This window comes from Thermobia domestica, chromosome 2, assembly GCF_964235325.1.
Source record: "Thermobia domestica chromosome 2, izTheDome1.hap1.1, whole genome shotgun sequence".
NCBI classification, from domain to species: Eukaryota; Metazoa; Arthropoda; class Insecta; order Zygentoma; family Lepismatidae; genus Thermobia; species Thermobia domestica.
In genome coordinates, this window is record NC_137455.1 from 107819869 (window position 1) to 107836412 (window position 16544).

General features: G+C 33.8%; 1 protein-coding gene across 10 annotated transcripts in view; it reads left to right on the forward strand.

Annotated features, from left to right (window-relative positions):
- Nucleotides 1-16544, forward strand: part of by (focal adhesion protein tensin) — a 947366-nt gene that overhangs the window by 614451 nt on the left and 316371 nt on the right. For 6 of the 10 annotated variants that reach the window (XM_081744677.1, XM_081744683.1, XM_081744695.1 and 3 more), the window contains one exon: nucleotides 1610-1738. The exons of the other annotated variants lie outside the window; for them this stretch is intronic. In XM_081744677.1, the coding sequence (XP_081600803.1) occupies nucleotides 1610-1738 (129 nt within the window). The remainder of the gene's footprint in view (nucleotides 1-1609; nucleotides 1739-16544) is intronic. 10 annotated transcript variants of the gene reach the window in all.

Below are 16544 nucleotides of genomic sequence, written 5' to 3' on the forward strand. Positions count from 1 at the left end.
TCAGATTTGTGTAGTTAACATGTGTAGTACCTCAGAATATAGATAATTTAAATATATACAGTTAGAATTGTACACAGCATTTGATAGAGAGGAGGGGTTGTTTCAAATGTTATATTTTCAAATATTATGGTTTTAATATTTCTATATGATCATGTTATTTCACATAATTTTGAAGTAGTTTGGAAGAAGAGGAATAAATTTCCAATTCTTCTTTTTCTTGCATACAGAACTATTTTTGAGCTTCAGCTTAAACGCAGTCATACTCAGTGGCGTCGCTATACCCCTTTAGAAAGACCTTGAGCACTTACGAATAGGGTTTACTTTAAGCACTTTAAAAAAATCGAAACAAAAAAAGTGAATTGCATGATCGTATTGAACCAAACGATGTACTCACAAAATATAATAATATTATTTCCTGTTTTCTAATTTACTAGACTAACCAATTTTACACTGATTTACAGGACAAAATTTCTTAATTGAGAATAATTTAAGAGAAGATGAAAATTTCTAGTTCTATTTTTGTGAAAAGCGCTATAGGCAAGAATACTTAAGACATATTTATGGTCTCTAATGTTAGCAATGTATAGTTAACGTCATGAATGCAAAATTATGGTCAAGGAAACTATATGCGAAAGAATGTTTCCTTGTTATTTACCACATAAGTAGTGCATTACATAATGATTCAAAGTGAATCTGCTGAAGTAAGATTGCAGAAGTACTGTTATACGAGATTAGACGCTAGTGAATACAAGATCAGTACTTCGTTAAAAGTATTGGATAGCTACTTCATTCCTGCTGTTGCTACTCACAGTGAAATCCGAACCACTGCGACAAAATACCGCAGTCGGGCTTTTATGCGATAAAATACCTCAACCGTGGATCGAACCTTAAACCGTAGAACTCACCTCCTCTATTTTCAATCGAAATTAATATTACAGAATGAAACTGTGTTTTGGCTTTTCATGAATTTGACGCTACTGTTGTACTAATTAAAAAAAATATCAAAATTATTTGATATTCTGTCAGATATTTTAATGTCCTTATACTATGATTTGAATGCATATGCGCGTCAACCATTTTAATAAGTTATGGACAGTTCTGCTTAGTTGTTATTATTATTGAAATAAAATATCAGGTTGATGCCTTCTTCGCAAAATGGTATGTCATCGACTCATAGAGGAAATTGTTTTAACACTAAGGTCACTAAAATCTAAAATTGAAAATTTAACAAAGACCACCATTCTTTGTTCATTTTGAAATAGAAGTGAATACATTTTGAAATAGCGATTAAATGAAATTAAGAACAAGAAGAATAGCGTCGTAACTTCGATACCTGAAAGTGATAAACGAAAATCATACCTGAAAATGGTCTAAAGTTCATCGAAATACTATTAAGGATACAGTTTTATCAAACTTTTCAGCAAAATTACTTGCGTATTATTTCATTTATTTTTTCAGCATTGCTGTAGCTGTTTCCTCATGTGCATACAATGTCTTCCCTCACCCAAATTCTTTATATGTAGTTGCCTGTAGGTAGGTAGGTACGTAGGTAGGCCTGTTTGACTAGTGATGGGATCATTTTGAACCGTTTAATTTGCTCTTACCACAGGAGTCTGGACCAGGTCCACCTTCATCTCCAAGGTTCAAAGACACGTCCTTCGAGATCCACAAGGACTGGCAGCATCGCCACATCCACGCCTTCCCAAGTGTTGCTGCTGTTCACCTGTCTCCTCCGCCGGTAAGATGATGTCATGGCAGGTCCCTCATTAATACATAAATACTGTATAGTCTAATGTGATCGCCAACGGGACCTGATCCACTCGCTAGCTTCATCATGTGATGTTTGTGGGTTCGTGTGTGCTCATGCGATTAACGATCGCCTTTCTCTAATTTGTGTGTATGTCTGAGTGTTTTAATAATCCAACAACCTCATATTCAGGGTCTGTGGTCAAATTTCAAGTCTCCAATATAATAGGAACTCAAAATGTGCCGTATATTTATGAATTTTGATTTAAATCCTTGTGCGCGTGCGTGGTAGGCGGTTTCCAATTAGTAGTTGTCATTAGCGTGAAGATTCACAAGTTCCAGCTGCTGATTGGCAGGAATCGTTATGTATAGAATTCATGATTACTCACGAAATTTCAAATCAGACTGATAGATTTGGTATAATAAAATACTCTTGGTAACGTACATTTGACACTTTGAACTACCAAGTTAAAAGAAAAATAAATGTACACAATATTTGAGTCAAGAAATACACTAATTTTATCGTAAAACTTAAATGTTATTGTTTTCCGTTTATATTGATGTGACTAGACTGAAATTATTAAGAAGCAGGATATTTTTACCTTAACAATTGACGACTCGTAAGATTATTTTCGAATAGTGCTAATCGAAAAATGAAAAAAAAAGAGAAAAGAAAAAGAAAAGAAATCCGAATAACTGATTGATAAAGTCGAGGCTATTTCTTGGTTGGTCTCGAGTTTTGATTCGATCAATCTCTTACTTCAGTATGTGTCAAGTTCACATTGAAGTTTGACTCACCTCCACATTTCAAGACTAGAATTCTGAAAGACAAGTTGTAGGGAAAGTTTATTCATCGCTCTGTGTTATTTTGAATCTGGAGCACCGCTCTTGAGTCAATTTATCTTCTAAATATTATATTAATAATGTTAATAATGGAATCTATTGCAGCATTGTTTCTCTACAGGGAGTCAACCGTCACTTAGAGAGCGAAGACAGACCTGAAAACGGAATTAATGGTCACGAATCAATTTACAAATGAAACATATTAAGAAAAGACTTAAAGTTAATTTTAACGTGATTAAGCTATCGTGAAGCCATGATATTACTGAGAGCATTATAAAATGTCAAAACTGCTATAAAGTGGTACTAAAAAAATAATAATAGTTGACTTCCTTAATTCTTTCATATAGACAAAATATGGGATGGCACGATAGTAATGATGTCATAAATTGTGATCTCGGGTTTCTTGATTGTAACGAAAGAGTCAGAAGCGTCTTTTAGTCATTATTAATAAATTCTTTGAAGTCTTCTCTTACAGCTCAGAAATTTGAGAGTGCAGCTTAAGATATAAGTATCGAGCGATTATATTTCTACTGTTACGAAAAATGGATAGAGAATAGAAAAAATACATGAATATTTAGGTTTTTGACCTGCTAAATTAGTTTTTAACAGTCTACTGAATTAATTTTTCTATTCTTTCCCCATTATTACATAACACCACCTACGTATATGACAGAAATAGAAAGTCACGCATCGATTCATTTAATATCATTTAATAATTCAAAGTCTATTTTACAGAATGCTAGTTATTAATAACCTTTTATAAATAATGCGCTTTTTACTAAGGAAATTTCGAATAAAAATTTTATCCTTTTCCTACCATTCACTTTTTTTTTTTTTTTTTTTTTTTTTTTTTTTTGAGTGGCGAATGAATCTTTCTAAATCCCTTTGGACGACTTAGTGTTGCTGATGAACAGTACAAATGTAGTAATATTAGTATAAGTATATATGGGACGAAAACGTCGAGAATGGAATATATTCATGATACAGAACAGACCGTTCTAATCCGTATGTAAATTAAATCATTATAAAGTGTAACATTTCCTTCATTGAACTGGATACTTTTGACCACAGATCCGATAACTAACAAAACAGTCATGAACTTATACCTTGTGACTTATGTCTTGTACATACATTAATCTAAAGAGTTTCTTCTTAACGTGTCCACTGTACCACTTGATTGAAATGAAAAAAGTTCTTGCATGTCGTAGAGTACATAAATCGTGTATAGCAGTTAACTAAATAGTTGTGTCAAAGTCGTTTTATTTATTTATTTATTTATTTATTTATTCGACGATTTTTTTAATTCATGCTGATAGGTAGCTTATTTTATTTAATTATATACAGCTTTTATTTTAGCGTACAGCTTTCTTGAATTTTTGTTCTAGTAGAACATTTTAACTCTTTGTTTTCTTCCTCTTACAACCTTGCATAATCTTCAGTCATGTACGAGTATACAAAACGTGCACATATATTTCTCTTTCAGAAGCTCTGTTATATTTATTCATAGGAAGAATCATCATCAAAATGTATACTTTCAGGATATGTACGCTGAGACAACTTTTTCATGATGATCGTATTAGTCGGAGATATAGAGAACAAACCTATGAAATTGCCAAGTTTACGCTGGACAGAATTGCATTTTAAGTCAGGTTCAAGTCGTTCTAATATATTATTTATTTATTTAAATATGCCCTTCCCATTTTATTATTATTATTATTATTATTATTATTATTATTATTATTATTATTATTATTATTATTATTATTATTATTATTATTATTATTTGCATCCTTGGTTTTCAGTACAATTAATGTCAGTTTTTTCATTTCTAATGTCTTAACAACCGGCAATATTACAAATAACTAACGACCATTATGAAAAATATTTGAAGTTTTCAAACCGCAAATGCACATCCGAAACGAAGGAAAATTATGGCAGTGATCCAACATTTTAGCTAAACATAAACTGGAAATGAAAGGATAGTGAAATTCTAGTATGTCCTTGAACTACACAAATCTCTGATGTTGAAAGTAGAACTTCAGCAAATAGAGGATCCAACAGACAGTTTTAGCTAAACATACACTAGAAAGCAAAGGAAAATGAACTTCTAGCGTGGCCTTGAAACCATACAATTCCTGTCGTTGAGTGTAGAAATGCAGCAAACAAAAGTTTAGCTAAACATAAGGTATGAGAAAAAGGAGAATGAACTTCTAGCGTGACTTTGAACTACACAAATCTCTGATGTCGAAAGTAGAACTTCAGCAAATAGAGGATCCAACAGACAGTTTTAGCTAAACATACACTAGAAGGCAAAGGAAAATGAACTTCTAGTGTGGTCTTGAAACCATACAATTCGTGTTGTTGAGTGTAGAAATGCAGCAAACAAAAGTTTAGCTAAACATAAAGTAGGAGAGAAAGGAGAATGAACTTCTAGTGTGGCCTTGAAGCACACAATTCTCTGACATGGAAAATAGAACTGCAGCAAATAAAGGATCCAACATACTGTTTTAGCTAAACATAAATTAGAAACAAAGGATAATGGACTTCTAGTGTGGCCTTGAACCACATTATTTCTTGTTGTCGAGTATAGAATTGAAGCGATCAAAATTTCCAACGATTTTGTCTAAACATAAACTACCTGGAAGAGAGCTGACGATGAATTTTTAGCGTGACATTGAACCACAATTCCCTGACATCAGGAATAGAACTACAGTAAACAAAGGCTCAAACAGTTTCACACCTAAACATAAACTAGAAGAGAAAGGATTATGATCTACCGTGATCTTGAAACCGTACTGTTCCCTTACATCGAGTATAAAATTGTAGCAAAGAAAATTTGCAACGGTTGTAACTAAAGAAAATAGGAGAGAAAGGGGGATGAACTTCTAGCGTGACCTTGAACAACAATTTTGTGTTTTCGAGCATAGGACTGCAGCTTACAATGGTTTGTATATTTTTCATCCCTTTGTAGCTTTTATTGCAAAGTATACAGTCAAAACTACTTAACTAAAGAAGTTGTATTGTCAAAAAGTAAGTACCCACTCGTACGAGTGGAGAATTTTTTATAAAGAACTTTTTAAGCATTTATTTCCATAGACTTACAGGTTGCTGGATTCCGGACTGGTGAGGAATTCAGTCTCACTCCCACATTCTTTGTATGAGATGCTCTGTCTTTGAACTATCTTCGATCCAAGTTGTGAATTGTTTTCCCACATAGAGCAATATAATCAAGCCATAACTTTATAATATTTGTTAGTATATATATAGTCACGCCAACTATGTATACAAAATAGTTTTTCCAGAATTGTGAGATTGGTTGGGATTCAAAGAGGGGCAACTGTTTAGAAAACTACTCTCATAGTTATTAGGGAACTGTCCCAGTGTCTGTTTCTGTCTGGCAAGCAGATGAGTTGCAAGTCACGAAATCAACACTTGTACTAAAAAATGAAATAATATCTTTTATTTAACGTCCAATGTTTATCCTTTGTACTAATACTGTTAAAAATCGAATAATTCATTAATCGAATAATTGTCCGAATTATTCGGATAACGAATAATTGTTCCAATACTGAAAACGAATATTCGAATATCCGAATAACAACAGAAAAAAATATGCGAATAATTTAGGAGCACTTTTCTGTATGGTAGTAGATGCATTAAACTCTGGTAAAAACCGTAAAAAGAGGTTCAAGCGATTCCCTGTATAGGATATTTGGAAGGCATTAAGAAAACTACGTATCCTTATATAGGCAACCAACATTCCCTTGGAACTGTGTAGGTTGCATAGAAGCTAGGGGATGTTCTAGATTTCTACGTGACATGGATAGCCACCGTCAATGTCACCATTACCTTTGAAGATGTTGACAGATTGACTCAATTAACAAACTAAGCCGAAATAATCGCTCTAGCTTGCAAAAAAGAATTCAAAAATTCACTTTCATTCAAGAGTTATTGGGTGGAGCAACGAATGGGCGTACTAACTGTATAATCTTAAGTCTCATTGCGTGATCCTAATAGATTATAATGAAGTTGGGTGACTGAATTAAGATAGTAAAAGGAAAGGAAAGATTTTGAAGACTCATAAACACGGTATTGTTCACTACAAACTTACATGGCCTGGGATCGAATTAGTCCTTTCATACGAGAGGTGAAATGAGAAATTTGTGGTGAAATTACTGTATAATAATACGTTTAAACATGTTTGTTTGTGAGGTGGAAGTTTCATGTGCTCCATATTGATCGTACTTTTTATTTGCTTCTCTCTCTCTCTCTCTCAGCTTCTCATATATATCAGTATACTATACCATTACCAGACTATATGTTATGGAGAAGGGCAAGAATAAAATCAAATCAATTGTTATTTTGCGGTTAGTTTATTTTGTATTCAATGTTTTTCCCAGAGTTCATTGCTCTGCTTGAACTTTTCTTCAATGTAGCTACTTCAATCGATTTTATGGTATCTTGGTCTTGTTGCTCTTCTTCAATAGCTCATTGATTTTTCTCAGTTCTCTTCTGAACTCTTTTCACAACTTTTGTGTTCCATTCTCTGGCTTTACGAAACTTTTCTAACAGCAACTCTTTCTGTTGTCCACGTGACGTATATTGTGTAACCATGGTTCTTTCCTTTTTTTTCTTTCGTTTATAACGTGTTGTTTAGAATAAACACGGAAGAAATTTTCCAACTTAAAGGTATTTTGAAGTGTGTGGTGAACGTAAAGATTTGACACCAACTAGCAGAGATAAAAACAGCTTGTAGATTTTTGAAAAAATATTCGGAGGTAAACCAACCACGAAGAACTCTATAGCGTGAACTCATGTAAAAAAAAAATAAATAAATAAATAAAAGAAAAGAAAATAAAAAAATAAAAAAATGAATAAACTATCCGCGTATACTCGGAGCAAAATAAGAAACGAATTGACAGTTAAAAGAACATGTCTTGCTCTGTTGCCTCATCGCGAGTATTTCTCCCAGACAGTGGCAGCTTTAGGCATCTTACAACCCTAGGGAATTTATGACCAGTCTTCTCGACCGCCACTGCATACATCGTTATGAGCTGTTCACTAATTATTGTTTCGTTGATTTTTTTTATTTGCACTTAAGGATGCGCACGAGACAAGATTTGTGGCTGTCTCGGCTCGAAAATGTGCTGTAAAAGTGATGTCTCGACTCGAAAACTGTATATTGCTCAATTGGAAGAGCCGTGTCTCGACTCGAATTTTGTCAGGAAAATCCTGTCTCGACTCGTCTCGTGCGCATCCCTATTTGCACTTCCTCTGACTTCTGCGGCCCTAGGCAGTTTGTTTTGCTTGGCTAGTCGGAAATCCGACTCTGCTCCCATGGTTCTACTATAATATCCTATGTGACGAAAGAGTAGTTATAGAGAATGCTGCAGCGAAATACTTACGATGTGGCAACAGTGTAATCGTAATCCTCTAAATGTCAATTCTTTTCTTATTTTGCATTGAGTATAGGTCAAATCTTAAAATGGGCGTTGCGTGGGTCCACCTTCCCCATCTAGTAATCCTACCCAGGGCCATATTTAACACTTTTACTGCCCCGAGTATTTTTTTAAACACCGGCCCTTCAATACCAGTAAATACCAGTGTACAAAATTTGGGACAGTGAAGTGAATAAGCAATATTTAAGTGGATTGATAAACGTTGAAAAGTGTAGGTATTTCTGGAAGTTAACCAGCAATTGAAAGGTTTTCAAATTACGATAAAAGAATACTATGTCTACTTTTTTTTATAAGGCAAATGAGATGGATATCTTCCTGTTTTCTATTAAAAAAAAAACTATATACATATACTCGTATTTCCTTTTAATCTCGTTTTCACCTTCAACCGTATTTTCATATGCAATATTTAACGTGGGGCTCCTGTTACGAGAATCTTAGCACAGCGACATTTTAGTCATACTTCGTGACCTAAAGCCGATCGTACTAAAATGCGAAAAAAACATCGCCTTTCTTCGGGTATATATCTCTTTTATGTCTGGCCTTTTATACGGTTTAATTCTCATAATCAAGGTCACCAGTGTTTTAGAATGTAGAAAACATTAAAAAGAAAATTTCATTGCAGTGACCTTGAAAAAGCGTGGAATTAATAACCATCTAATTCTCTTCCCTTGACGGACAATTTGAGTCGTTTGATCAAAGGTTATAAAAGAAATAATAATACCTTTCAGTACTTCACCTGCTCATTGTAAATTCCTGTAGTAGTGGCTTAGATTTGTTTTTAATTCTTAATATCCCCAACAAGAGAAAGATTCATCTAGCTATCTGTTGATAGGAAGTTCATTTTATTCAATCAATGTTGATGCAGTTATTAGATATTATAATCTCTCTCTCTAAATATATATATATATATATATATATATATATATATATATATATATATATATATATATATATATTGATTATAGTATCATTATACATTGTAGTTTGTGTAAGATAAATATCTGGCGTACATATGGATATTTGTTTACTGGACTCGTTTGCTGCTAAATAAGTATTGTTTCGGCAAATGGCCACTATTCTTGATAAGAATGAAGAATTTGCGACCCGTGACCCGGAAAACCCAAAGTCAGTCAGACCTATGACACGGTTATTAATGTGATTCTTACAAACACGATCCTAATTTCTCCCTCTCTTTCTCGTTGTCTTCTCACTAAATCTATAAAAATCTTTCTTTTTTGTTTTGGTTTGTGTAAGTCAAAGAATTGCACTAAAAGATAATTACAAGCTTTATCAGAGAACAAACACATGAGAATCACACAAAAGGTAAGTCATAAGTTTTCCTTATGAGGGGTAATCAAAGTTGGATCGAATGAATAATCTATGAAACTTGGTTTTAGAGTATAAAAGATTGCTGAGCTTAAATAGTGGTTTGTTAAATCTCTTTATATAGTCTGTGCAGGAGTAAAAGTGAAGGGAAACGCAGGGGAACGCCGTTACCCCACTTTCAGAAAATATGGCATCCCTCCACTTTCTAAAAAATACAATGGCAATGATAGGCATGGGGGACAGCGTGACGTTATGCATACCCCTACCTTTTTAGATCCATTTTACCCCTGAGTCTATGTTCAAAAAGTACTATTTCATTTTTCCGTATGGGAAGACGAATAAAATTATATTTGAATTGATAGTTGCAAAAAGGACCTGAATCCATTTATTATAAAACTGGTCTAGGAAAATTCTCCGATTCTCTAGACCAGCCTTTCCCAACCTGGGGTCCGCAAGCTATTCTGAGAAAGTCACACACAGTGATGAGAAATACCCCATTTTAAGTAAATGATCGAATTAATAATAACAAATCAATTTTCGTGAGAAGTGATATTCGACCTACAAGACGTTGCCTATATTCCAACGGCATTTCTTTTCTGACGGTTTAGTTTTGTTTATGTGCTGGATTTATTTATATATTTGCAACATGTTAGTCAGGCCCCAGGTTTGAAACCTAAGATCATCCCATTACGGAGAAGGCATCATACCATTCTAACATGATTATACCACTGCAAAGAAAAACAAAAACCGTATTTTATAAAGGGGGCCGCAGTGTGGAAAAGGTTGTCAAAGGCTGCTCTAGACACATACGCAAGTTTCTATATAGCAGCCTTTCCCAACCTTTTTCAACTTGCGGCACACTACGGGTGTAACTTGAATTCTCGCGGCACACTCATAGATATTATTATTTGTAAATATAAAATACCATGGTATTTTTTTTTCTGTGATTACTGATTTCTTTCTCACAGAGAAGAAACCTCGATCACTGGTTTTCCCCCATGGTAAATCATTATGCTTATTTTTCATTCCAATTTAAAAATAAAAAAAAACAATTGCAATGAAATATTGGACTCAGGTTTTTAAAACTATGCTTTCTTTTTCGAAAACTGTATCCAACCTTTCATTAAGAAGAAAGATCACTAAATAACAAACGAACAAACAAATCTCTTTTAGTTTCAAAACACAAATGTAGGTAATTTGTATGCATGTTTGCTTTGTCGAAAGGTTTAAAGTTTCAAGTTACGAAATAGTCTGCATTGCAACAATAAAGAAGCAATAATAGTCATAACAATAATAACAAATACTTTTTTCAATATTAAAAATGTACAGAAAAGTAACACGGTATGAAACTTAGTAGAGGTTCATAGTTATGTAAAATACAAATATACATTTTTCCTATGTCTTGCAATTTGATTGCTATAGAATTAATAATTTGTTTCGGTTTCCTCGCGGCACACCAGCGGCCCATTCACGGCACACCAGTGTGCCGCGGCATACCGGTTGGGAAACGCTGCTATATAGTAAGACCAGAGTTGAAGGTTTCACATTATAGACGCAGCGTTGAATTATGTAAGTTGAGTGTAGATAGATGGCCACTGAAGAGATTAAAATGATTTTTCTTGAATACCTCAAAGCAATAAACATGAATTCAGATCCTGTATGCAAGCATCAACTTAATTGAAGTATTCAAGACATAGCTCACACCGGAAATCAAACAAATAGATATTTGAGCTCGAGTAGTGAACAATCATTAGTCAACTATGAAATTCTGCAGTATTGCTGCAGAGCTTATACAATATTTCGGCTGCTTCCGGGTCTATTAGAGTCACCGGGTTGGGCTGGATCACCGGATCAGTTTGGTTCTCCGGATCAGATTTGTGTCTAAGAACCGAGACCCTGTCCTGGATAAAAGTCATTACTCAAATTATCCGGTGACACATGACCTGTTCCATTACTGGTGAGGGCCAGTGTGTCTTCTGAGTCAGTGGAAAACGCACGGTCCTAGATCTGGATGCTTAACTCGGATACAAACCCGAGTCATAATTCGAATTTCACATTGAGCTGTAGCTCCATAGCCTCATTGCTGAAAAGGGACGTTAAACCCGAAAAAAATAACCCAAAATCAAACTTTAAACACAAATCTCGTCTCATGTAGAAAGGACGTTAAACTTCAGTGAATGAATAAGGACTACTGTGGTTTGCATCTCATATTAAACTCTATGTCGACGTCTTATAATGCTTCAATGTTCAAAAGGGTCACTAAAGTCTAAACAAATAATCTTGTTTGCTGTCGAGCAGTTCAAGTACAATGTACGCAGGTCTTCACGTATGTGTATCTTGGATTTGATTTCGTTTAAGAGTATAAACAGTGGCGGCTCTTGAGGAATGTCAGATTTGTAAAAATTTAAATCTTATTGTTATAAAGTAGGCAAAGAAAGTTCAACTAGTGTATTAATTCATGTATATAGTTTTCTGAAGCTGCATGAAACTTTCTTTCCTGAACTTGTAGCGATTAAGTGTATTTTTTTTTTTTAATGTGACTTCTCTGTTCTCTCAAGAGCTGCCACTTGGTACAGAATTACCAATAGTTGATTAATTTAATTTAATTTATGTGTGTCTATCTTCTTAGTCGCTGGCTTGTTTAAGGCGCGTTTCCTTTCTGCAAAGACCGAAGGTTAGACCACTAGTTGTGATGTTCCCAAATTTAGCTTCGGAACCAATTTTCCAACTTATTTGCAATATGAAGGATTAGATCTCCTTATTACATTTTATACGTAGCTCCGTAACGCAAAAAGCTGTTTTGATATTTATAATCCCCTGTATCTGTAGGACAAAAAGAACTATCAAAAAACAGACTTTAAGATTTGGATTCAGCATTTTTTATTTACCCAGCTGTTTTCAGTGGCCATGACATAATTGTATGTGCCATTGAAAATGCTTTAGTAATTTTAATATGTAATTGATGGTGGTGTATTAAGTTGAAATTGGTAACATTATCACATCAAGATAACCAAAGCTTTTAAGTTTTAATAGTTTCGATTTCGTTCAATAGTTATTGTGTTTCTGTAATTACTAAATTCTCGAATAAAGATTTTATCAAATTTTGCTATATTTTGAGTTAAGAAAATCAATAATAATAAAAAAAGATGACCTACTATGTCGACTTAATTTGATAATCATTAAAATGCATATTAGTTTTTTTTTTCGCTATTTTTCAAATTATTGTATTATCACATTATAACATAAGGCTAATTATTCTTTTAATTCGTATGGCCTTTATTACTTTTCATTTACCAGAGAATTACCATTTTAATTCATATTAAAAATTAGCATTAAGCATTTCTCATTCTATTGATTAAATATTGGTAATTTGTTTTATTTAGTAGTAATTATTGAAAAGCGACTGTTTATTATAGTTACTGAGCAGTCAGTGAGCAATGTCATCATTTCACTGAACATTTTGCTGAGCATGTCATCATTTCCTGAGCATTTTGTTATTTATAGTATTTATGTTAATTGAAGCGGGTATAACTACCATTAAACTTGATCGTCATTTGTAGATCTGTTCGTTTGTTCCACGATAACTCTCGTAAATCTTAAAAGATTTTAGCGAACCTTCGTACGGTATGTATCTTCCTCTAATCTTCTGAAACAGACGTATTGTTTGGAGTTGCTTGTTATCCATTAGGAATAAAGGAGTAAAAATACACCTCATACTGCAAGTTTTCATGTATATTTATATACATAAAAGAATTTTCCGGTATAAACCATAAAAAAATCTGCGATTTTTATTAAATATAATAAAATTAGTAAAGGTGAAGACGGTTAAAATCTAAAAAAAAAAGAAAAAAATGATTTTGATAAAAGATTGTGATCCCGGTCATCCACATTATTTTTAGTTGAAATCGGTAAAGAATAAATCGTTAAAAGGGGGAATCGTTCCCCTAAACTTCGTAATTTCGTTATTTAAAAATAAAATGATTTTCACTTGATAACTTTTATCAAAGTGGTTCAGTTTTGACTCAAAGCTGGAGGGTTCTCCATTCCATGAAGTTAAAATTAGTCAATAACAACTGAAATTAGTCAGAATTTACTCCTTCCATAATCACCTTTAACTATACATTTAATGTATACTTATTTCTTGTATGTACCTTATATCCTTTTTTTATTTTTAGAACGTTATTTATAGAAAATAAGGATGAAAGAATGCATTGATGAAAGATCTTTATATAGTCAATATATCTAAAAGAATTATATTGCTCACAGTAATCTCAAGGTTACGGTGTTCGATCTTCCACAAAGATTGATTTTACCTGATCCACAAATGATCGTGAAAAAATCTCAAGGTACTATTATATCGCTGGCGAGAGAGAGCAGCATATCTTTCTTAAGTTCACTTTTTTTTTTTTTTTTTTTTTTTAAATGAAATTCCTTTGAAAATATATAGTCACATTTATCATGATTTAATTTCTACATAAGAACGTCAAAGCCATTATTATTTCTCGTTTCTCCTGAAGACAATTTAAATTGTAATTCCCATAGTAAAGTCTTATAGATAAAACTGAATGTCCGCTATACAAATGCACATCGTTGAGCCGTCTGAAATAAATTTTGGAATATTTGAATTGGGTTTTTAATCATGCACTTTGATTAAACTGCGTCTCCTAATGGGATGGGTATAGAGAATCCAATGATCCTCTCAAGTTAAGGAGATGAAACTCGGTATATAGCCTTTCTAAGGGGGAGAAGACGTTCAAATAACGTTCAAAGATATTGTTTACAATAAACCTACTTTCGCCGTGTGAAGAACGTTGCAAATATACTTTATAAGGGCGTCAAGTTATTATGTATTCTCTCCCTTGTCGTAAACTACAGTTACGTGAAGTTCGTTTTTTTTTTTTTATTTTTAGAAAATAAACATTTTATTTATAGTATAAAACTCAACGAAATTTGCCAGATAAATTATCTGAAAACATTCCGTGCTAAAAAAAAAAAAAAAAAAAATCTTATCTGCACTACCGAAAGACTTATTTCTGATAACATGACGTTTTGATGGTTTGTAGTGAAGAGGGTACATTCGAAAAATGTAGGTAGACATATTTGTAGATTCCGGAGATAGTTAAAATTAGCTACGGATATTCACACAGGTAAAGAAAGGGACCTGATCTCTCATTTGTGGCACAATTTTCTACGGTACTCAAGCAAAACGATTATACTAAACGCTGTTTTTGTTGTTTTTACAGCCAGAAAACAGGAAAGAAAAGATAAAAACTTTTCTTTTTTCATCTTTTTTTTTTTAAAAACTTGAAAAGAGAAGATACGAAGGGTTAAACTTTTTCTTTTGTCAGTTATAATCCTTAGGTTAAAAGCGGAAATTACAAGGTTTCCACCGTGTCAAAAGTGGCAGCTCTGTCGGTTTTTTGCTTAGTACTGATGGTGATGGTTCTTGAAGTTGTTGGAGGCCATTGCCGCCGTAGGCTCTCTCGCCATTTTCCCCGCAAGTACACCATTGAGCGTGTTTGCATAACAACCTGCTCTGTCCATCAATTGTGTAAAACCGCTCCATTATTTTTGCGATTTTCTTTTATTTATCGTTTGCATGATGATTATACGTGAGTTAACAAACCAAGATTGGTTAAATGATGGTTGGGATGGAGGATGAATTTTTCGTTATTTCGATTCTTTTACTCGGAGTTGATCCCTCTTTCCTGATACACTGATCTTTTGCCCTCTTAAGTTCACTCTAATTTGCATAGAGCCACAACACCATATTTCACAATTGGCGTCAACAGCAACAATTACGATTATAGCTTTCATTTTATCTGGCTTAAGAAAGAAGTAAAAGCATTGTTTATGTGGAATCCAAGATTATAGTGAAGTGATTAGATTCTTTAAAAATATACATAATCCCTATTACACCCAGAAACAACGTTCACAGATTGAGGGAAACTTCCCTAATTTAGGAATATTTGGTAAGAACGTTTAGGAAATGGGGATAAAGGGAATTTTTAGGCAAGTAATGAAATGCAGGTCAATAGTCGGTCGAGCTGCAGTCCAAATTTTATGCCACTGTTTTTCTTCTACTTTATTTTTAAAAGCCTCTACTGTCTTCAGCTTCCTCCGAAGTCTCCCTTTTTTGAGGTCCTAGCAAATGAACCAGCTTCGTTCTCCTGTCATTATTCTAGAGCAGTGATGGAACGGGTTATGTGCAACGACTTTTGTCCGGGTCAGCCGGGTTTGGGTCTCGCTTCCCAGACTCGGAATCAGCCGAAATATGAACTGTGCAGCATTATTGTAGAATGTTACAACGGTTGCATTACCCAAGAAAAAGTAAACAAAGAAATGCAGTAATCACAGAACAATTAGCGTTATTTCCCACACTGGAAAGATTATCGTCCATACACAACAGGTGGCTGGAAAATAAGATAGAAGAGATGTTTAAAAAGATCAATTTGGATTCCGGGGCCAATGGGTTGATGAAAATTATATTCGAAGGAGTTCATAACGTAAGGGAAGAGTTATGCTTGTGCTTCATCGACTTGGAAAAAGCTTTCGATTAGGTCAATTGAACCAACCTTCTGGTAATACTTAAAGAAATCGGAGAGACCGACAACAACTTACTCGCAACTTATACATAGGACAACGAGTGAAATTGTGCTTGAATGAAGGAGAAACCAATAGTGTGGAGATTGGAAGAGGAATGAGGCAAGGATGTAATGTCGCACCAATTATTCAACATTTACAGTGAATATTTAATGAAGAAAGCATTATTAGGAATTGAAGATTTCATAACTGGAGGGCAGATCATTGGCAAAGGGCAGATACACGGTTATTGTAGCTATAACCGAAGAAGCACTACATAATTGCATTGGGAAACAATATGGAATGGAAATCAACATAAAAAAAAGATCGAAAATTGTGAGAATATCCCTTGGAAATGCGCCCTTATCGGTCAGAGTAGAACAAAGAGAACTTGAAGATAGTGATCATTTCAAATATTTTAGAAGTATTTTGACGAGAAACGTTTACTGTACCAAAGAGACAAGACCAAGGATTGCCATACCCAAAGAAGCATTCAACAAGAAAAGATCGGTCTTAACTAGCAGGCTTAATATGGGACTAAGGAAGAAGTTAGTGAAGTGCTATATATATGGAATATTGGACTGTGTG